At 40.3% G+C, this 23,261-nt stretch overlaps 1 protein-coding gene across 3 annotated transcripts in view; it reads right to left on the bottom strand.

Annotated features, from left to right (window-relative positions):
• The window catches only part of LOC139765866 (NADP-dependent malic enzyme-like), a 109,831-nt gene that overhangs the window by 12,619 nt on the left and 73,951 nt on the right, over positions 1-23,261 (bottom strand). For all 3 annotated transcript variants that reach the window (XM_071693728.1, XM_071693726.1, XM_071693727.1), the window contains 3 exons: positions 21,088-21,191; positions 12,013-12,222; positions 4,971-5,094 (listed from right to left, as the gene is read on the bottom strand). In XM_071693728.1, coding sequence (XP_071549829.1) covers positions 4,971-5,094; positions 12,013-12,222; positions 21,088-21,191 — 438 coding nt within the window. The remainder of the gene's footprint in view (positions 1-4,970; positions 5,095-12,012; positions 12,223-21,087; positions 21,192-23,261) is intronic.

Below are 23,261 nucleotides of genomic sequence, written 5' to 3'. Positions count from 1 at the left end.
AGTGGAGTGCCACATCGATCAGTCATGGGACTGATTCTCTTTCTTGTATATATTAACGATGTTCACAATGGGCTGCATTGCAAGATATCAAAATTCTCTGATAATACAAACCTGGGTAATCAAGCTGCATATGAACTTGAAAGTCTTTAACTTCAAACTGCCATACCTAATGAACTGGACTCATAAGTGGCAAATGAATTTTAATATCAATAAGTCCAAAGTTATACACATTGGTTGAAAAAATAAAAAGGCTAGCTACAATATTAATCCTGTTAACTGCAAAAGGTAAATGCAGAAAAAGATTTGGGTAATATTATCTGGTGACCTAAAACCAAGTAAGCAAAACAAAGAAGCAGTGAAAAGAGCATAATTCTTGGTTTCATAATTAAAGCCTTCAAATTTAAGTCCATGGAAATCATCCCTACTCTACAATTCACTGATTCATTCACATATTGAATGTTGTGTTCAGTTTTGGAGACCCTACCTAAAAAAAGGCATAGGCAATGTAGAAAGAATGGCATCAAGCTACCAAGATGATTCCTGGGCTGAGAAACAAATTGTAAGAGATGAGATAATACGACTTGAATCTATTTAGCTTAGAAAAGAGAAGGTTAAGAGGTGATCTAACATAATTATTCAAAATGATCAAAAGCTTTGATAATCTATTTCTATCAGATCACCTATGATTAGATTCTTCTGATTTTGCTTGTAGTAATGAATATAAACTTGTTGGCAAAAGATTTACCTTGAACGAAGTTAAGTATTTTTTGTTGAACAAGACTGTTAATATAGGAAACAATTTGCCAAGTGTTCAAAGCAGTTCCATTGTTACTTGATGAATATTTTGTTTCAAGTCTAAAACTTTCAATGTTTGTGCCTCCATAGACAAAATGGCAATTTGCACATTATTCATTTTGAATTATCTGTATGCCTTTTAACTTTTACCATACTATTCTGTGAAATTTCTGATATCTTCCAATATCACAAACAGCCTCAAAAGGACCCAATGGTCTGTTGCTGTATGAATTCCTTCTTATGTGTTCAAACTAATTCAGCACATCCTCTTCAGTTCTCTCAGCCATTCTCTTCTTATTTCCATACCTTTCTCTTATTTTATCATTACTTACTTGATCAACCCTACGCACACTAATTAATGTCCTCAAACATTTCATTTCAAACACATCCACCCTTGCATCCATACAACATTGTTGAGAAAACAGTATCTTCAAACATAACCATTTTCACCCTCCAAAAAAGAGCAACCTCTCCTATGGATTTCTCAAGACTCCTAAATCCTTCATCCCTCAATCATCCTGTGATGCACCTCCACTTCCATGGTTCCACTTGCTGCCTTGTGCACTCCCATTTATCTAATACTTCACTTTCTCCAGTTTTTATCTAACTCACACCCCCAATTAATCTGGTTGCTCTGCTGAGGCTAATAATCTTGCTTTTATTCACATTTACTCACAACTTTTTCCTTTCACATTCTCTCACAAACACAGACACTTAAAGTTCTGCAGTTCCTCACATGAATTTGCCACCAGTGCCATGTCATAAGCAAACATCAATTGACACTTCCCAGACCCCATCACCCTTTATGTCTACACTGCATACTTACACCAAAACCATTGTATTTACTTCCCTCACCACCCTATCCATAAAATATTCAAATTGTCATGGTGACATCACATTCCTAACACAGACCCACCATCTTTTCCTTTCTTGTTTCATGAGCGACCTAAAAAAAGGTGGGAGAACATACTAAAAAGTGTATATTCAGTATTTAGTATAATCCATATTCTATCAATTGAGGCTACTTCTCATATGGTTATACTGTGAGTGAAAAACTCACTAAAAGATGTGCATATTCAGTAATTACTATCATCTATACTCTTTGTTTACTTAGGCTGCTTTTAATGTGGTTGCTGTGAGAGAGTCACCATAGTACAATCTTGTTGAAAAACTTCAAAGTATTGTTATTAGAGCTTTCTTATGATAAGAAAGGTATAGAAGATCCAAGACAGTCAAAGACAATGTATCTATATGAAACACAAACACACAGAAATAACTGATCAAACAGTTCTACAAACCCTTGGAAACATTCAGTATATTATTATACTTAGTCGCTGTCTCCCGCGTTAGCGAAGTAGCACAAGGAAACAGACAAAAGAATGGCCTAACCCACCCACATACACATATATATACATAAACGCCCACACACGCACATATACATGCCTATATATTTCAACGTATACATACATATATACACATGTACATGTTCATACTTGCTGCTTTCATCCATTCCTGTTGCCACCCTGCCACACATGAAATGGCACCCCCCTCGCCCCGTACGCGCCCGAGGTAGCGCTAGGAAAAGACAACAAAGGTCACATTTGTTCACATTCAGTCCCTAACTGTCATGTGTAATGTACTGAAACCACAGCTCCCTTCCCACATCCAGGCCCCACAAAACTTTCCATGGTTTACCCCAGACGCTTCACATGCCCTGGTTCAATTCACTGACAGCACGTTGACCCCGTTATACCACATCGTTCCAATTCACTCTATTCCTTGCATGCGTTTCACCCTCCTGTATGTTCAGGCCCCGATCGCTCAAAATCTTTTTCACTCCATCCTTCCATCTCCAATTTGGTCTCCCACTTCCCATTCCCTCCACCTCTGACACATATATATCCTCTTTGTCAATCTTTCCTCACTCATTATCTCCATGTGACCAAACCATTTCAATACACCCTCTTCTGCTCTCTCAACCACCCTCTTTTTATTACCACACATCTCTCTTACCCTCTCATTACTTACTCAATCAAACCACCTCACACCACATACTGTCCTCAAACATCTCATTTCCAACACATCCACCCTCCTCCACACAACCCTGTCTATAGCCCATGCCTCGTAACCATACAACATTGCTGGACTCACTATTCCTTCAAACATACCCATTTTTGATCTTCGAGATAACGTTCTCACCTTCCACACATTCTTCAATGCTCCCAGAACCTTTGCCCCCTCTCCCACCCTGTGACTCACTCCGCTTCCATGGTTCCATCCGCTGCTAAATCCACTCCCAGATATCTAAAACACTTCACTTCCAGTTTTTCATTCAAACTTACCTCCCAATTTACTTGTCCCTCAACCCTACTGAACATAATCCCTTGCTCTTATTCATATTTATTCTCAGCTTTCTTCTTTCACACACTTTACCAAAATCAGTCACCAACTTCTGCAGTTTCTCACTCAAATCAGCCACCAGCGCTGCATCACCAGCGAACAACAGCTGACTCACTTCCCAAGACCTCTCATCCACAACATATAGCATACTTGCCTCTCTCTCCAAAACTCTTGCGTTCACTTCCCTAACAACCCCATCCATAAACAAACTGAACAACCATGGAGGCATCTTGCACCTTTGCTGCAAACCGACATTCACTGGGAACCAATCACTTTTCTCTCTTCCTACTCGTACACTTGCCTTGCATCCCTGACAAAAACTTTTCACTGCTTCTAACAGCTTACCTCCAACACCATATACTCTTAATACCTTCCACAGAGCATCTCTATCAAATGCCTTCTCCAGATCCATAAATGCTACATACAAGTCCATCTGTTTTTCTAAGTATTTCTAACATACATTCTTCGAAGGAAACACATGATCCACACAACCTCTACCACTTTTGAAACCACACTGCTCTTCCCCAATCTGATGCTCTGTACATGCCTTTACCCTCTCAATCAATACTCTCCCATATAATTTCCCAGGAATACTCAACAAACTTATACCTCTGTAATTTGAACACATCTAAACATTCAGTATACGGTCATATAACAATCATAGGGCCTTTCTTTACTACTAATAGTTTAAGGTCCTAAAGTAATCCAAATGAAGAAACTTTCTCTTGCCAGCCATTTTTTCCCCATTGATATTATATCATCTTGGAACAGCCTTACTGGTATTTCACCAGCAAGGCTTTCAAAATTTCTATGATTACAGTCATACTGCAATTTCACTTGCAAGGGTTTGGACACTTCTGGAATTCATCAAAATCAGTTATTTTCTGTATCTGTCTTTTTCACTCTTTTACTTTTACAATTTCCTGTTATCAACTTATCATCAACTCACCTGCTGTTTTATAAGTAAGCATGTACACATGCAGGTGCCCTATCACATGATTTTATAACAAGATATCATTTCTAACTTGAAAGTATGCAAATTTATGGAAATGGTAAAAGATATGTTATCATTTTAGACTTCACCAAAGCCTGATAACACAAAGTACAACTGCATCTACATCCAAAATTTACATTTATCTATGTCTATATCTCTGATGCCCGTTCCCTTTGGGAACTCTCTTGAGGAGGTGGCCATGGTAAAATTCTCCATAAGTAGTGAACTCCAGTGCTGCTTCTTCGCCTTTAGTGCCTCACCCTTAACAGGCCACTGGCAGAGAACACTGCTAAAACAGTTTTTCAGAGGCACCTACTTAATGTTCCCACCAACTACTATTACCTGTGTTCATTGATTTCAATATAACGTTTTAAGAAAGTTATGCATTTGTGGTCCATAAATTAAATCCTTGTTACATCGACACACATTAGCTTGCCAGTTCCTAAACTTCTCTCATAATGGAGGCTTCATGCATGTTTAAAGGAAAGTGAAATATATACTGGAAGGTCAAAAACATCCAAATTCATGAAATTATTCAAGCACTAATTACAATTTCCATTTTTAATTCTACTTAATCCTTAGCCTTTTGAAACAAAACAGTAAGTAACAGAAAACAGAAATATGTTGACTATCTTAATTCATCAATCATAAAAAACTTTCCATTCAGCACCATAATAGGTTAAACAATGACTGATTTCGTGTTGTTTTGATAAATAAATGTGCAGCATCTAAAATCAATACAATCAAAACATTCTTCCTTTCCTTGATTATATTTACATACCTGTCTTGTATGCATGTTCAGCAATATATGTGGCAATCCTGAGAGAACATGTCTGGATATCTGAGAGAGGTGGGTACAATCGACCCTTCGCAAGGTCATCTTCAGTTACCATCTCAGCAAGGGCCTGAAAAATCTCATTCATTAATGACAAATAAACCATTAAAATTTCAGCACAGGTGTGGTAGTCAGACATAATAAAACTATTTATTTATTTATTCACAAACATCCCAGGACCCTTATTCCACGAGTTCCTGTGACTCCATGGATGCACTAGCAGGAACAGGACAGACTCCATGGAAGCAAGGGGTTCTTTAAGGAGACTGTTCTGTTTCATCAACTGACAATGATACAGCTTCACAAAATGAGACTTTTCACGCATGGTGTAACCTCAAGCAGGAAGTCCAGTAATACCCATAATAACATTAGAATAACCGAACAAAATAGGATCTTGGTAAAATATCACTTAATATAAAATGCTTGGGAAGGAGACTTGTGTGAGGAAGTACCAGGAGAGACTGAATACAGAATGGAAAAAGGTGAGAACAAAGGACGTAAGGGGAGTGGGATGTATTTAAGGAAGCAGTGATGGCTTGTGCAAAAGATGCTTGTGGCATGAGAAGCGTGGGAAGTGGGTAGTTTAGAAAGGGTAGTGAGTGGTGGGATGAAGAAGTAAGATTATTAGAGAAAGAGAAGAGAGAGGCATTTGGACGATTTTTGCGGGGAAATAATGCAAATGACTGGGAGATGTATAAAAGAAAGAGGCAAGAGGTCAAGAGAAAGGTGCAAGAGGTGAAAAAGAGGGCAAATGAGAGTTGGGGTGAGAGAGTATCATTAAATTTTAGGGAGAATAAAAAGATGTTTTGGAAGAAGGTAAATAAAGTGCGTAAGACAAGGGAACAAATGGGAACTTCAGAAAAGGGGCCTAATGGGGAGGTGATAACAAGTAGTGGTGATGTGAGAAGGAGATGGAGTGAGTATTTTGAAGGTTTGTTGAATGTGTTTGATGATAGAGTAGCAGATATAGGGTGTTTTGGTCGAGGTGGTGTGCAAAGTGAGAGGGTTAGGGAAAATGATTTGGTAAACAGAGAAGAGGTAGTAAAAGCTTTGCGGAAGATGAAAGCCGGCAAGGCAGCAGGTTTGGATGGTATTGCAGTGGAATTTATTAAAAAAGGGGGGTGACTGTATTGTTGACTGGTTGGTAAGGTTATTTAATGTATGTATGATTCATGGTGAGGTGCCTGAAGATTGGCGGAATGCTTGCATAGTGCCATTGTACAAAGGCAAAGGGGATAAGAGTGAGTGCTTAAATTACAGAGGTATAAGTTTGTTCAGTATTCCTGGTAAATTATATGGGAGGGTATTGATTGAGAGGGTGAAGACATGTACAGAGCAACAGACTGGGAAGAGCAGTGTGGTTTCAGAAGTGGTAGAGGATGTGTGGATCAGGTGTTTGCTTTGAAGAATGTATGTGAGAAATACTTAGAAAAGCAAATGGATTTGTATGTAGCATTTATGGATCTGGAGAAGGTATATGATAGAGTTGATAGAGATGCTCTGTGGAAGGTATTAAGAATATATGGTGTGGGAGGCAAGTTGTTAGAAGCAGTGAAAAGTTTTTATCGAGGATGTAAGGCATGTGTATGTGTAGGAAGAAAGGAAAGTGATTGGTTCTCAGTGAATGTAGGTTTGCGGCAGGGGTGTGGGATGTCTCCATGGTTGTTCAATTTGTTTATGGATGGGGCTGTTAGGGAGGTGAATGCAACAGTTTTGGAAAGAGGGGCAAGCATGCTGTCTGTTGTGGATGAGAGAGCTTAGGAAGTGAGCCAGTTGTTGTTCCCTGATGATACAGCGCTGATGGCTGATTCATGTGAGAAACTGCAGAAGCTGGTGGCTGACTTTGGTAATGTGTGTGAAAGAAGAAAGTTTAGAGTAAATGTGAATAAGAGTAAGGTTATTAGGTACAGTAATGTTGAGGGTCAAGTAAATTGGGAGGTAAGTTTGAATGGAGAAAAACTGGAGGATGTGAAGTGTTTTAGATATCTGGGAGTGGATCTGGCAGCGGATGGAACCATGGAAGCGGAAGTGAATCATAGGGTGGGGGAGGGGGCAAAAATTCTGGGAGCCTTGAAGAATGTGTGGAAGTCGAGAACATTATCTCGGAAAGCAAAAATGGGTATGTTTGAAGGAATAGGAGTTCCAACAATGTTGTATGGTTGCGAGGTGTGGGCTATAGATAGTGTTGTGCGCAGGAGGGTGGATGTGCTGGAAATGAGATGCTTGAGGACAATATGTGGTGTGGGGTGGTTTGATCGAGTAAGTAATAACAGGGTAAGAGAGATGTGTGGTAATAAAAAGAGTGTGGTTGAGAGAGCAGAAGAGGGTGTTTTGAAATGGTTTGGTCACATGGAGAGAATGAGTGAGGAAAGCATGACCAAGAGGATATATGTGTCAGAGGTGGAGGGAACAAGGAGAAGTGGGAGACCAAATTGGAGGTGGAAAGATGGAGTGAAAAAGACTTTGAGTGATCGGGGCCTGAATATGCAGGAGGGTGAAAGGTGTGCAAGGAATAGAGTGAATTGGAATGATGAGGTATACTGGGGTCGACGTGCTGTCAATGGATTGAACCAGGGCATGTGAAGCGTCTGGGGTAAACCATGGAAAATTCTGTGGGGCCTGGATGTGGAAAGGGAGCTGTGGTTTCAGTGCATTATTACATGACAGCTAGAGACTGAGTGTGAACGAATGTGGCCTTTGTTGTCTTTTCCTCGCGCTACCTCGCACACATGAGGGGGGAGGGGTTTTTTATTTCATGTGTGGCGGGGTGGTGATGGGAATGAATAAAGGCAGACAGTATGAATTATGTACATATGTATATATGTATATGTCTGTGTGTATATATATGTATATGTTGATATGTATAGGTATGTATATATGCGTGTGTGGACGTGTATGTATAAACATGTGTTGTGTGTTATCAGCTGGGTCGTATGACGGTGTGAAGGTCTGAAGTTACTGCCTGATTTCCCCCTTAACTACGGACTTGCAAACTAGCCGCAGCGCAGCAGAGAATACATGAACACAGTGAGAACATAATGATTGAATTTTGGAGTAGTGGAGTATTGGACTTTGCCATTATTAGCAAGTGAAAATTTTGACCACTGGGTTAACCACTCCCTCGACCTGTTGGCCAAATCCTGCGCATGCGTATTAGAGGTGTGACGTCACAGTTGCCAAGGAAACGGAGACGCCGTGCGAGGCGCTAAAGATGGCAAAGTACAAAAATGTTGATATAGTCATGAATTTGGCAGCATGCCAGATTACAAAAATGACGAACCCCTAACTAAAAACTGCCCTTAACACACTATTGAGTGCCAAGAGACAAGAAGACCCTGGAAACTCAATCTTGCTGGAAGAAATAAAAGACCTTCGAGAAAAAAATACGGGAAATGAAACAAGTCAAGAAAGAAGTGGAGTTGCTAACTACACGACTGGACGATGCATACACAATAATCCATGGACAACAACTCTTCCTGGAATCCATGGATAGCAGGGAGAGACGCCAGAACATCGTAGTCCTCAGTGTGAAGGAAGAAGCTGATGAGATGGGGATGTTGGATTATGAGAAAGTGAAGACAATCCTGGACGCTGCTGGATACACAGAAAATCTTGACATGACTGAATGGGAGATGAAGCGACTCGGCAAGGAGAAAGGATGAGAAGAAACGGCCAATACCACTGAAAGTAAACAACCAGAGACAGCGTGACAACATCCTGAAAGCAGCGAAAAACCTGAAAGCAGCTGGAACAACAATGGCAAGAATCTATTTGAAAAAGGATACTCACCTGGCGATTCGAAAAGAACAAGCTCGACTAAGGATGTGAGAGAAGGAAGAGAAAGAGAAACCGTGCAACGCTGCTTCGAACATCAGTTACGACTGGAAGAACAGAGTCCTGCTGAGGGATGGAGTTGTCATCGATCGATTCTCTCCAAAGTTTTTCCAGTAAGACAACAAAATAGGGTAGTGAAAATTTGTTCATGGAACATTGCTGGCTTGAGAGATAAGTTACAAGATAACTTGATCATACATTTTCTTATGAGTTTTGATACTGTATTTCTTTTAGAGGCGAAACAGTACTTTAACGTGACAGTACCAGGGTTTGATGTTTATACCAATGTATCACGAGTAGGTCAGCACCGATGAGGAGTGGTTATGTTAGTCAAATGTAAACTAACGGACAACATCTTAAACGTGGATACAGACAGTGAGGGGCAAATATGGATATCCATGTCGTGGTGGCCATACCAGAAAATAGGTGGTGTATATTCCCCCAAGTGATTCACCATATTTTAGCTCAGTGCAACACGGAGCCTTGGCGAGCCACAGTGTCAGCCCTGGCGACGTCATCATCATGGGTGACTTTAACGGTAGAGTCGGCCAGCCTCACTTGGTTGATGAGGCAGGATGTGTGTATCAGTATGACGGTGTGAAGGACAGGGTGGTGAATAGTCATGGTAAACCTCTCGTTAATGTTGGGTGGGTTGGGCCATTCTTTCGTCTGTTTCCTTGCGCTAACTTGCTAATGCAGAAGACAGCGACAAAGCAAAATAAATAAAAATAAATATAAATAAATATATATGAGTCTAATTATTCTCGATATGGAATACTATACACACACATGGGGTGGCTCTCCTTCCATCCTTCTGATAACCAGAGTAGAAACAGAAGCCTTCTGCCTTATCAAGTATCCTGCAATCACTTCTTAATCATCCCTTTCTGCTTGTCATGGTGCAGCTTCCCTTTCTATGTTCTACAGGTATTATTTCAGCCACAGTTTGCATTTGCTGTTTGGAAGTACATGTCCTAGCTCCTATGAACTAAAGCCATTGCATACATCTTGCTGATGCTTCCTATAGCTTCTGTGAGGAAACCAGCCACAAAAGGACTGATTGTTATGATATCGCTTCTTTTCTTGAATGAAAAAGATGTGGAATTCTCTTCAGTCTTTTGTATTTTTCACATCTTAAGACCTTTTCATGGTCAGGTCTACAACTACTTGAAAGCTCAATTAACCCTTCTGATGTGCGAATGCATTCTTTCAGCCTCTACACTGCCTTTTTTTTCCAAGTGACTGACATGGCACGAACAAAACCTGTCCTAATCAAGGCCATCTTGGGTGAAAGAAAAAGAAGAAGGGTTATATGAAGATAGAAAGGATAAAAGAAGAAAGAATTCCAGAGTTTAGTTGTTCAGGGATGGAGGGAGGTATTGTAACAGCTAATCCTTAGGTGGCCGGACAGCACAAAGAAACTAGTTGCCATGTGTAATGCACTGAAACCACAGCCCCTATCTGCAACCAGGCTCCACAGAACTTTCCATGGATTACCCCAGATGCATCACATGCCCTGGTTCAATCCAATGACAGCATGTTGACAACAGTGTACCACATCATTCTAATTCATTCTATCCCTTGCATACCTTTTACCTTCTTGCATGTTCAGGCCCCAATCACTCAAAATCTTTTCACTTCCACCTTCCATCTCCAGTTTGGTCTCCATTTTCTCTCCACCGTTCTTCACTCAACCTCTCCATATGTGCAAACCATATCAGCACACCCTCTTCAGCCCTCTCAACCTTACCCCTTTTATCACCACACATCTCTCTTGCCCTTTCATTACTTACGTGATTAAACCACCTAATGCCACACACTATCCTTAAACATTTCAATTCCAACACATCCAGCCTCCTCTTCACAGCCATATATATAGTTCATTCACTGCCAAGTCCACACCCAAGTACCTTAACAACTCACTTCCTTCAACTTTTCTCCATTCAAACTCATACCCTAACTACCATGTCCCTAATGCTGCTAAACATAATAACCTTGCTTTTATTCACATTTACCTTCAACTTACTCCTTTCACACATTCTCCCCAGCTCCTTCACCACCTTCTGCAATTCCTTACCCTAATCTGCCACCAAAGCAATATCAAAAAACAACAATCGACTCACTACCCAGGCCCTTTCATCCCCCACAGACTGCATACCTTCCTCGTTATCCCATCTATTAACAAACTGAACAATCATGATGACATCATACATCCCTTCCACAGATCAACTTTCACATGGAATCCTCTCTTCCAATCTAAATACATGCCTTGCACCCTTAATAAAAACTTCTTACTGCTTCTAGCAACTTTTCTCCTACACCATGTATTCTTAAGACCTTCCACAAGGCATCTCTATCAATCCTATCATGTGCTCCCTAGATCTATAAATGCCTCATACAAATCCATCTGTTTCTCTAAGTATTTCTCACACACATTATTCAAAGCAAACACCTGATCCACACATCATCTACCACTTCTGAAAACCACACTGCTCCTCCCAAATCTGATCCTCTGTACATGCTATTACCTTCTCAATCAATACCTTCCCATACAACTTACCAGGTATACTAAAAAAACTTATACCTCTGTACTTTGAACACTCACCTTTATCCCCAGCCTTTATACAATGACACTATACATGCATTCCACCAACCCTCACGTGTTTCACCATGAACCATACACACAGATATGTTTAAGAAAGAATTGATAAATATTTCATATTAATTCCACAACTTGCCTTATTTGCACCTTCTTAGTCACAATGACATTCTGCAGGTTATTCCCTTTCAATTATCTGTATATCTTCAGACCTTTACCACACTAACCTGTGAGTTTCTGATATCCTCCACTTTTACAAACAGCTTCAAAAGGACCCATTGGTTTGTTGTTATTTGAATTCCTTGCTATTCCTTTAATCTCTCCTGGTATTTCTTCACACGTCGCTTTTCCAAGGTCACTTACTTTCGCCACTCTCATTACTCATATCATATCCTCTTTTCTGGAAAACCCCTCAAAAAATCTTCACCCTTGCCTCCACTGGCCAATAATCAGACAGATCAGAAAAAAATGTGAGAACTTCAAAACATTTCAGAAAGGAGCAAGTACCTTCCTTTAGCCAAATGGGGTAGCACCTACAAAAGTGTTTACACCTACCTTGGCTGCTATAAGGAAGATTTCATCTTCAATGTGATGAATGCCGGTACAGATGACACCTAATGCCACTCCAGGGAAGATGTATGCATTGTTGCCTTGGCCAGGGTAGAATGTTTGACTGTTGAGAGTCACTGCAGCGAATGGAGAGCCAGATGCAAATACAGCACGTCCTTCAGTATGTTTGTACGCATCCTCTGCTGAACATTCAGCCTGATAATGAGTTAGTCTTAGAATACTGTCAAGATAAATGTATATAAATTATGGTACAACCAAATTCTATGTGCACATGAGAATAATGACTGCAAAACTCACTAAAATTAAATTTCATGCCATTTCCTAGATGTGAAAAGCAACAGGGACTAAAGAGAATTATGGATACTGAACCATATGAGGATAACATTTGCACTTCCTGTGATTAGAATAAGAAGGCACACTTAATAAATCTTAGTAAAACTCCACAACTACATCTTCTAAAGAATGCATATAACATAAATTTTAGTAAAATTCTATTATTACACTTTAAATGGTGCAAAGCTCAATCAGTCAAAATGATCACATCTTACATTAATGACCCCAAAATTTGTACAAGGGATTTTGGACAATATCATATACAACTTTAACTAATTCCTAATGAAAATTGGTAACATCTACCTTGTAATACAGTAAAACCATTTCATGAAAATATTGTGCTATTTTATATGTTAAGGTTATAATATCAAAGTGTAGTGTACCCACAAAAGATTGCACAGCTAAAGTTCTTAAGTGGAGACATATCAGATGCAGCAATTAATTGAATACTACCACAAACATTCGAATTTCTGGCACATTGGAAATTAATCTATTATTCATATAATATGAAAACCTAATGCTGATTTACAGCATCCAAAACAATTCACTGTTCTCCACATAAAGAAGGCTCAATTGCCTATTCTTTTTAAGTCACAAAGGATAAGTAAATAAAATATAACTATTACAATTCATAATCTACCAAATTCAGGTTTGTCAAGACAAAAATTTTATGGAAGCTTTCAATCTCATATATTTGTTAAGACAAATGCATATCAATCACAGTAAAATCATATTCTATGTGCATATGAGAATACTGACTGCAAAAAATACTACAATTATATTCTGTGCTGATTCCTAAATGTAAGAAGCAAAACAGATTAAACAGCACTGTAATTTAAATACTATGGCAACTGAACTATAAGAGGAACACATTTGCACTTCCTGTGATTGGAATATACAGGCAAATGACATCATAAATTTTAGTTATATTTATTCATTTATTTGCTTTGTCGCTGTGTCCCGCATTAGCAAGGTAGCGTAAGGAAACAGACGAAAGAATGGCCCAACCAACCCACATACACATATATATACATACACGTCCACCCATGCAAATATACATACCTATACATCTAAACGTATACATACATATACACACACAGACATATACATATACACATATGTACATAATTCATACTGTTTGCCCTTATTAATTCCCATCGCCACCCCACCACACATGAAATAACAACCCCCTTCCCCCTCATGTGTGTGAGGTAGCGCTAGGAAAAGACAATAAAGGCCACATTTGTTCACACTCAGTCTCTAGCTGCCATGTAATAATGCACCGAAATCACAGCTCTTTTTACACATCCAGGCCCCACAGAACTTTCCATGGTTTACCCCAGACACTTCACATGCCCTGGTTCAATACATTGACAGCACGTCGACCCCGGTATACCACATCGTTCCAATTCACTCTATTCCTTGCACACCTTTCACCCTCCTGCATGTTCAGGCCCCGATCACTCAAAATCTTTTTCACTCCATCCTTCCACCTCCAATTTGGTCTCCCACTTTTCCTCATTCCGTCAACCTCTGACACAGATATCCTCTTGGTCAATCTTACCTCACTCATTCTCTCCATGTGACCAAACCATTTCAAAACACCCTCTTCTGCTCCCTCAACCACACTCTTTTATTACCACACATCTCTCTTACCCTATTATTACTTACTTGATCAAACCACCTCACACCACATACTGTCCTCAAACATCTCATTTCCAGCACATCCACCCTCCTGCGCACAACTCTATCAATAGCCCACGCCTCGCAACCATACAACATTGTTGGAACCACTATTCCTTCAAACATACCCATTTTTGCTTTCCGAGATAAAGTTCTTGACTTCCACACATTCTTCAGTGCTCTCAGAATTTTTGCCCCCTCCCCCACCCTATGACTCACTTCCGCTTCCATGGTTCCATTCGCTGCCAAATCCACTCCCAGATATCTAAAACACTTCACTTCCTCCAGTTTTTCTCCAATCAAACTTACCTCCCAATTGACTTGACCCTCAACCCTACTGTACCTAATAACCTTGCTCTTATTCACATTTACTCTTTAACTTTCTTCTTTCACACACTTTACCAAACTCAGTCACCAGCTTCTGCAGTTTCTCAAATGAATCAGCCATCAGCGCTGTATCATTAGCACTGACTCACTTCCCAAGCTCTCTCATCCACAACAGACTGCATACTTGCCCCCCCTTCCAAAACTCATGCATTCACCTCCCTAACAACCCCATCCATATACAAATTCAACAACCATGGCGACATCACACACCCCTGCTGCAACCCTACATTCACTGAGAACCAATCACTTTCCTCTCTTCCTACACGTACACATGCCTTACATCCTCGATAAAAACTTTTCACTGCTTCTAACAACTTGCCTCCCACACCATATATTCTTAATACCTTCCACAGAGCATCTCAATCAACTCTATCATATGCCTTCTTCAGATCCATAAATGCTACATACAAATCCATTTGCTTTTCTAAGTATTTCTCACAAACATTCTTCAAAGCAAACACCTGATCCACACATCCTCTACCACTTCTGAAACCACACTGCTCTTCCCTAATCTGATGCTCTGTACATGCCTTCACCCTCTCAATCAATACCCTCCCATATAATTTACCAGGAATACTCAACAAACTCATACCTCTGTAATGTGAGCACTCACCTTTGTCCCCTTTGCCTTTGTACAATGGCACTATGCAAGCATTCCACCAATCATCAGGCACCTCACCATGAATTATACATACATTAAATAACCTTACCAACCTATCAACGATACAGTCACCCCCTTTTTTTAATAAATTCCACTGCAATACCATCCAAACCCGCTGCCTTGCCGGCTTTCATCTTCCGCAAAGCTTTTACTACCTCTTCTCTGTTTACCAAATTATTTTCCCTAACCCTCTCACTTTGCACACCACCTTGACCAAAACACCCTATTTCTGCCACTCTATCATCAAACATTCAACAAACCTTTACAATACTCACTCCATCTCCTTCTCACATCACCACTACTTGTTATCACCTCCCCATTAGCCCCCTTCAATGAAGTTCCCATTTGTTCCCTTGTCTTACGCACTTTATTTACCTCCTTCCAAAACATTTTTTTTTTTTTTTTTATACTTTGTCGCTGTCTCCCACGTTTGCGAGGTAGCGCAAGGAAACAGACGAAAGAAATGGCCCAACCCCCCCCCATACACATGTATATACATACGTTCACACACGCAAATATACATACCTACACAGCTTTCCATGGTTTACCCCAGACGCTTCACATGCCTTGATTCAATCCACTGACAGCACGTAAACCCCGGTATACCACATCGCTCCAATTCACTCTATTCCTTGCCCTCCTTTCACCCTCCTGCATGTTCAGGCCCCGATCACACAAAATCTTTTTCACTCCATCTTTCCACCTCCAATTTGGTCTCCCTCTTCTCCTCGTTCCCTCCACCTCCGACACATATATCCTCTTGGTCAATCTTTCCTCACTCATTCTCTCCATGTGACCAAACCACTTCAAAACACCCTCTTCTGCTCTCTCAACCACGCTCTTTTTATTTCCACACATCTCTCTTACCCTTACGTTACTCACTCGATCAAACCACCTCACACCACACATTGTCCTCAAACATCTCATTTCCAGCACATCCATCCTCCTGCGCACAACTCTATCCATAGCCCACGCCTCGCAACCATACAACATTGTTGGAACCACTATTCCTTCAAACATACCCATTTTTGCTTTCCGAGATAATGTTCTTAATGTTCTCGACTTCCACACATTCTTCAAGGCCCCCAGAATTTTCGTCCCCTCCCCCACCCTATGATCCACTTCCGCTTCCATGGTTCCATCCGCTGCCAGATCCACTCCCAGATATCTAAAACACTTCACTTCCTCCAGTTTTTCTCCATTCAAACTCACCTCCCAATTGACTTGACCCTCAACCCTACTGTACCTAATAACCTTGCTCTTATTCACATTTACTCTTAACTTTCTTCTTCCACACACTTTACCAAACTCAGTCACCAGCTTCTGCAGTTTCTCACATGAATCAGCCACCAGCGCTGTATCATCAGCGAACAACAACTGACTCACTTCCCAAGCTCTCTCATCCCCAACAGACTTCATACTTGCCCCTCTTTCCAAAACTCTTGCATTTACCTCCCTAACAACCCCATCCATAAACAAATTAAACAACCATGGAGACATCACACACCCCTGCCGCAAACCTACATTCACTGAGAACCAATCACTTTCCTCTCTTCCTACACGTACACATGCCTTACATCCTCGATAAAAACTTTTCACTGCTTCTAACAACTTTCCTCCCACACCATATATTCTTAATACCTTCCACAGAGCATCTCTATCAACTCTATCATATGCCTTCTCAGATCCATAAATGCTACATACAAATCCATTTGCTTTTCTAAGTATTTCTCACATACATTCTTCAAAGCAAACACCTGATCCACACATCCTCTACCACTTCTGAAACCACACTGCTCTTCCCCAATCTGATGCTCTGTACATGCCTTCACCCTCTCAATCAATACCCTCCCATATAATTTACCAGGAATACTCAACAAACTTATACCTCTGTACTTTGAGCACTCATTCTTATCCCCTTTGCCTTTGTACAATGGCACTATGCTCGCATTCCGCCAATCCTCAGGCACCTCACCATGAGTCATACATACATTAAATAACCTTACCAACCAGTCAACAATACAGTCACCCCCTTTTTTAATAAATTCCACTGCAATACCATCCAAACCTGCTGCCTTGCCGGCTTTCATCTTCCGCAAAGCTTTCACTACCTCTTCTCTGTTTACCAAATCATTTTCCCTAACCCTCTCACTTTGCACACCACCTCGACCAAAACACCCTATATCTGCCACTCTATCATCAAACACATTCAACAAACCTTCAAAATACTCACTCCATCTCCTTCTCACATTACCACTACTTGTTATCACCTCCCCATTTGCGCCCTTCACTGAAGTTCCCATTTGCTCCCTTGTCTTACGCACTTTATTTACCTCCTTCCAGAACATCTTTTTATTCTCCCAAAAATTTAATGATACTCTCTCACCCCAACTCTCATTTGCCCTTTTTTCACCTCTTGCACCTTTCTCTTGACCTCCTGTCTCTTTCTTTTATACATCTCCCACTCAACTGCATTTTTTCCCTGCAAAAACCGTCCAAATGTCTCTCTCTTCTCTTTCACTAATACTCTTACTTCTTCATCCCACCACTCACTACCCTTTCTAATCAACCCACCTCCCACTCTTCTCATGCCACAAGCATCTTTTGCACAAGCCATCACTGCTTCCCTAAATACATCCCATTCCTCCCCCACTCCCTTTACCTCCTTTGTTCTCACCTTTTTCCATTCTGTACTCAGTCTCTCCTGGTACTTCCTCACACAAGTCTCCTTCCCAAGCTCACTTACTCTCACCACTCTCTTCACCCCAACATTCTTCTTTTCTGAAAACCTCTACAAATCTTCACCTTCGCCTCCACAAGATAATGATTAGACATCCCTCCAGTTGTACCTCTCAGCACATTAACATCCAAAAGTCTCTCTTTCTTTCGCGCGCCTATCAATTAACACGTAATCCAATAACGCTCTCTGGCCATCTCTCCTACTTACATACATATACTTATGTATATCTCTCTTTTTAAACCAGGTATTCCCAATCACCAGTCCTTTTTCAGCACATAAATCTACAAGCTCTTCATCATTTCCATTTACAAAACTGAACACCCCATGTATACCAATTATTCCCTCAACTGCCACATTACTCACCTTTGCATTCAAATCACCCATCACTACAACCTGGTCTCGTGCATCAAAACTACTAACACACTCATTCAGCTGCTCCTAAAACGCCTCTCATGATCTTTCTTCTCATGCCCAGGTGCATATGCACCAATAATCACCCATCTCTCTCCATCAACTTTCAGTTATACCCATATCAATCTAGAGTTTACTTTCTTACATCTTACACTCTATCACATACTCCCACAACTCCTGTTTCAGGAGTAGAGCTACTCCTTCCCATGCTCTTGTCCTCTCACTAACCCCTGACTTTACTCCCAAGACACTTCCAAACCACTCTTCCTCTTTACCCTTGAGCTTCATTACACTCAGAGCCAAAACATCCAGGTTCCTTTCCTCAGACATACTAACTATCTCTCCTTTTTTCTCATCTTGGTTACATCCACACACATTTAGACACCCCAATCTGAGACTTCGAGGAGGATGAGCACTCCCCGCATGACTCCTTCTTCTGTTTCCCCTTTTAGAAAGTTAAAATACAAGGAGGGGAGGGTTTCTAGCCCCCCACTCCCATCCCCTTTAGTTGCCTTCTACGACAAGTGAGGAATGCGTGGGAAGAATTCTTTCTCCCCTATCCCTGGGGATAGGGGACAGGGCAAATAACATATACAAATTCACACTAAAGTGTAGAGCCTGATAAGTTAAAATGATCACATCTTACAATAGATTAGTGCATGAAAAACTTAATTTTCAATCAAAAGTAAATAAATACACTTAAATGAATATTGTATACTGTTGATCACATGAATTCAAGTAAGATTACCTATTTCCTTTGGAATCTTCACATGAAAAGTCTCTAGCCCTAATAAATTCTTCTACTACACCAATCTATCTATCTATGTATATTCCTACGAGTCCACCTATGCCTGACACCCATTCTCCCAAGGAGGTGACCATGGATAAAGGGTCTACACTTCTTCCTGTCTAATAATACAGCATTATATCATAATGCTACAAAATAACTTATAACATCTAAACAGTATTCATGTAATTGGGGTAAAAAACAAATATACTTTCTATAATCCCCTCAGAGGTTCATGCATCATGTGGCATGCACAGAAGTCGGCTCTTACTGTTTCACACACCAATTTTTTCACGTCACACTATGTCTGCATATGGGGCAGAAAATAACTGAACTGTGAAGTGGTTAATAGGTGACCCAAGTTTTCCTACAACAGCTTGTGTTAGTCCTAAATAAGTTGCACAATATGATAATCTTTAACTATAAATACATTCAAGGTTTATGCTTGAAAGATCAACAACCAAAACTGAAATGGCTATTCTGGCCTTGACTTCAAATCAAACATAGGTCTTCAGTTCATGCAAAAGTGAAAAAAAAAGTCAAAGGTTACACTACTGAAGTCACCATTCCTTTCTCAAATACTTCCTAAAAGAAATAAAATCTTGTACAACTCATTCACCATGCCAAGTGAAGTAGAGTAATTACTTTAAACTAATCTAAAGGGCAGCATAACTGTATGTAATAGTTGGTGAGCAGCCATCAAGCAGGGAAATATATTACTAGTAGAGCCCGCCTGGATATTGGAGGATTAGTGATGGCTGCATAGTGGGCCTGCACTTCAGCGGTTGTCAAAATGCACTCCTCTGACCCATGTATCTGTCTTCTTTCTGCCTTATCCATACACGGACTGCTGACATTCTGTCTACGTACGTATATACAATCTCTCCTTGTCACACATAACACTTAACAACACTTAATTCACACAACTCATTCTTTGTAACTCTAGATTTTTCCTGCAGTGAGTGCTATGCAGTAGCCCTGCCTTTTGGCAAAATAGAAGGAGCAATAGATGTCAGTAGTAGGCACATACATTAGACAGGGGCATTTGGTAGAAGTAGTAGGCATGATCATTAGGTAAAAGTAACAGACTGGAACATTACGTTGACACATTTGGTAGAAGCAGTTGGTAGGAACATTAGGTAGAAGCCTATGAAAATACTGCACTAAAGTTGCCCTCTGCCAGTGGCCTGTTAAGGGTGAGACAATGAGGGCTAAAAAGCAGCACCAAATTTCACCAATTATGGAGACTTTTGCGGCCACCCTCATGAGGGAGTTCGTGAAGGAAACAGGCATCAGAGATACAGAAAGATAGAACATTTTGCACCGTCACCTTTCTCAATATTTTCCTTCTTTTTCATGGACTGCGAAAGTGATCGTGATCATTAATTCTTATACTCTTGTGAGGCATATCTAGTACAGAGTGCCCCATATCTGATGGACAAGATATATAATCTCTTAAATTTTAGCATGGATTATGATAAAGGGTGAGCTTTATGTACATTTTCAGTCATGTAATATATAACATGTTTGATCGAGTAAGTAACGTAAGGGTAAGAGAGATGTGTGGAAATAAAAAGAGCGTGGTTGAGAGAGCAGAAGAGGGTGTTTTGAAATGGTTTGGGCACATGGAGAGAATGAGTGAGGAAAGATTGACCAAGAGGATATATGTGTCGGAGGTGGAGGGAACGAGAAGAGGGAGACCAAATTGGAGGTGGAAAGATGGAGTGAAAAAGATTTTGTGTGATCGGGGCCTGAACATGCAGGAGGGTGAAAGGAGGGCAAGGAATAGAGTGAATTGGAGCGATGTGGTATACCGGGGTTGACGTGCTGTCAGTGGATTGAATCGGGGCATGTGAAGCGTCTGGGGTAAACCATGGAAAGCTGTGTAGGTATGTATATTTTGCGTGTGTGGACGTATGTATATACATGTGTATGGGGTGGGTTGGGCCATTTCTTTCGTCTGTTTCCTTGCGCTACCTCGCAAACGCGGGAGACAGCGGCAAAAAAAAAAAAAAAAAAAAAAAAAAAAAAAAAAAAAAAAGTACAAAACTACTATACCTTGCTAGTTGGGTTACTGAGGGCAAAGATAACAGGTCGTTCATTAAAAGAAGCCATGTCTTTCAGAAGTTGTGGTGTAAACACTCCTCCAATAGCAGCAGCACCTGATATGAAAAAAAAAAAATGATTATAGCACTCACTTCTTGTACAACGTAACAACACTGTACCACAGTAATGGGAAATAATTGAAGTTCGTTTTGGACAAAAATTAGATAATGCTACAATTCTTTGAATTTAGGGTAACAAAGCAACAGTGACTGTCTATTGTAATTACTTATCTGCACAGTACAGGAAAGAAACTGAACTTGTTAGGCCCCATTCCCTATACTTTCCCTATCATCATTCAATTTTTTTTTAACTTTTGTATAATGTAAACATTCACAACTATGTCACTTAGCTTATTCCAGTCATCCACTATACTGTCTGTGAACCTATTTGTACAGTGTGGGAAAGAAATTCTACGTTCATGTAGCCCCATCTCTTGAGGTCTGTTAAGTGTCACACATTTTTTAAACTTTTGTGTAATCAGCATTTATAATTCTATCACAGAGCTTATTCAATTCACTCATCACTCTGACACCAAAATGTACTTTATATCCAGAGTAACACATCTTTTAATCAGGTCTCTCTTTTCTCTTCCACTGTGGGCATATCTACAGCCTCAAACCTCTCACGTCACTCAAATACCTTATTTCATGTAACATATTTGTTGCCTTTCTCTGGGCCTTTGTTATTTGGTCTATCATATGTTGCATGCAGCTTTGTTGAAAATTTCCTTATCCATGTATTTAACTGCAATACTCATTTCAGCCAGAAGATAGGATGTCTTTCTTTCAGTTTGAAAGTGGTGTCCTCCAGACATATTTGTACAATGTCAACAATCAAGTCTTTTGAACATACAGATTTCTGCAGCGTGTTTCCTACTACATCATGTTCATATCAAGGCCTTTTTATCACCAAGTCCCATCCCAATACTTTCCATTCATTCAGCCTGAATTTCATCAGCTATGCATTAAGACCAACTTTGAAGCTGTTCTAAGTACCTCTGTAAAATGATGTAATCCTCATTTTATAAAATCTGCATTTCCCATAAACATATTCAGGTATGAGACCATTCCTGGCAGGTCATTCAAATACACCATAAAGAGCAATCGTTCCAAGGCCAAGCCCTTCAACACACCATAAAGAGCAATGGTTCCAAGGCCAAGCCCTTCAACACACCTTTGGAGACTCCTGGGCCAAGCCCTTCAGCACACCTCTGGTGACTCCACATTATGAGAAGGCTCCTCCATGAGTCCTTTTTCCTTCTCACTAAGGTAGTTCTCTATCTTTTGAAGGAGTACCCCTCTTAAGCAAGCCTGGAAATTTAGCTTCTTTACCAAACTCCTCTGTGATGCAGTCACACATCTCACAGTTCAGGAAAAAACACACCCACCTATAACTTTTGCCTAAAACAGAGATTACCAAAAAGATTTGTCTCATACGACCTCTTTTCACTGAAACCATTTTGTCTCTCCTTTGTTTTCTGATTGTCTTACCCCATGTTTTCCAGACTACACTTGTCACAGACTGGTCTGCTGTTCAGCGAAATTTTTCCTGTCTATTTGTCTATTGATTTAGCTTTCCATCCATTTACCTGTCTATCTATCTATCTGTGATCCTGAACTCCATTTCCATCTATATGGAGTAGATCAAGATTATAAAACCTCTTGTTGATTCACATACCTCAGCCTATGCTCAGTGTGCTCAAGTGAAGCTTATGTCTCAATTTAGCACACTGGACATGGACTGAAGAGCTATGTGACCATACATGGAGGTTATACTGTCTTGATCCAATTCATGGATCTAGGACCAGAATCAAATGTTGATGACAAGTGTGAGCAGACTGAGAGGCTGTATGGTCTTAACCTACCCCATGTTTGTGGGACCAGAGTAAAAAACAACAGGTACATAAACATAACTCTCATTGCTTTAATATAGATAACACCATGCATTTCTCTGCATTCCAACAAGGGTACGATAAGGGCATGTGCTTTTTTCTGGCTCACTCTACAGTAATGAGACAGGATGTTTGCTATTATATAACTTATTCTCCCTGCACTGAAAGGAATGAGATGAAACAAGGAAGCCTGCCACTGCTTGAAAATGGCTTTGAACACATCAATAGCAATACT

This window comes from Panulirus ornatus, chromosome 56 (assembly GCF_036320965.1).
Source record: "Panulirus ornatus isolate Po-2019 chromosome 56, ASM3632096v1, whole genome shotgun sequence".
Lineage (NCBI taxonomy): Eukaryota > Metazoa > Arthropoda > Malacostraca > Decapoda > Palinuridae > Panulirus > Panulirus ornatus.
Note: the sequence above shows the minus strand (reverse complement) of the source record. Positions and strands in the feature narration are given on the sequence as shown.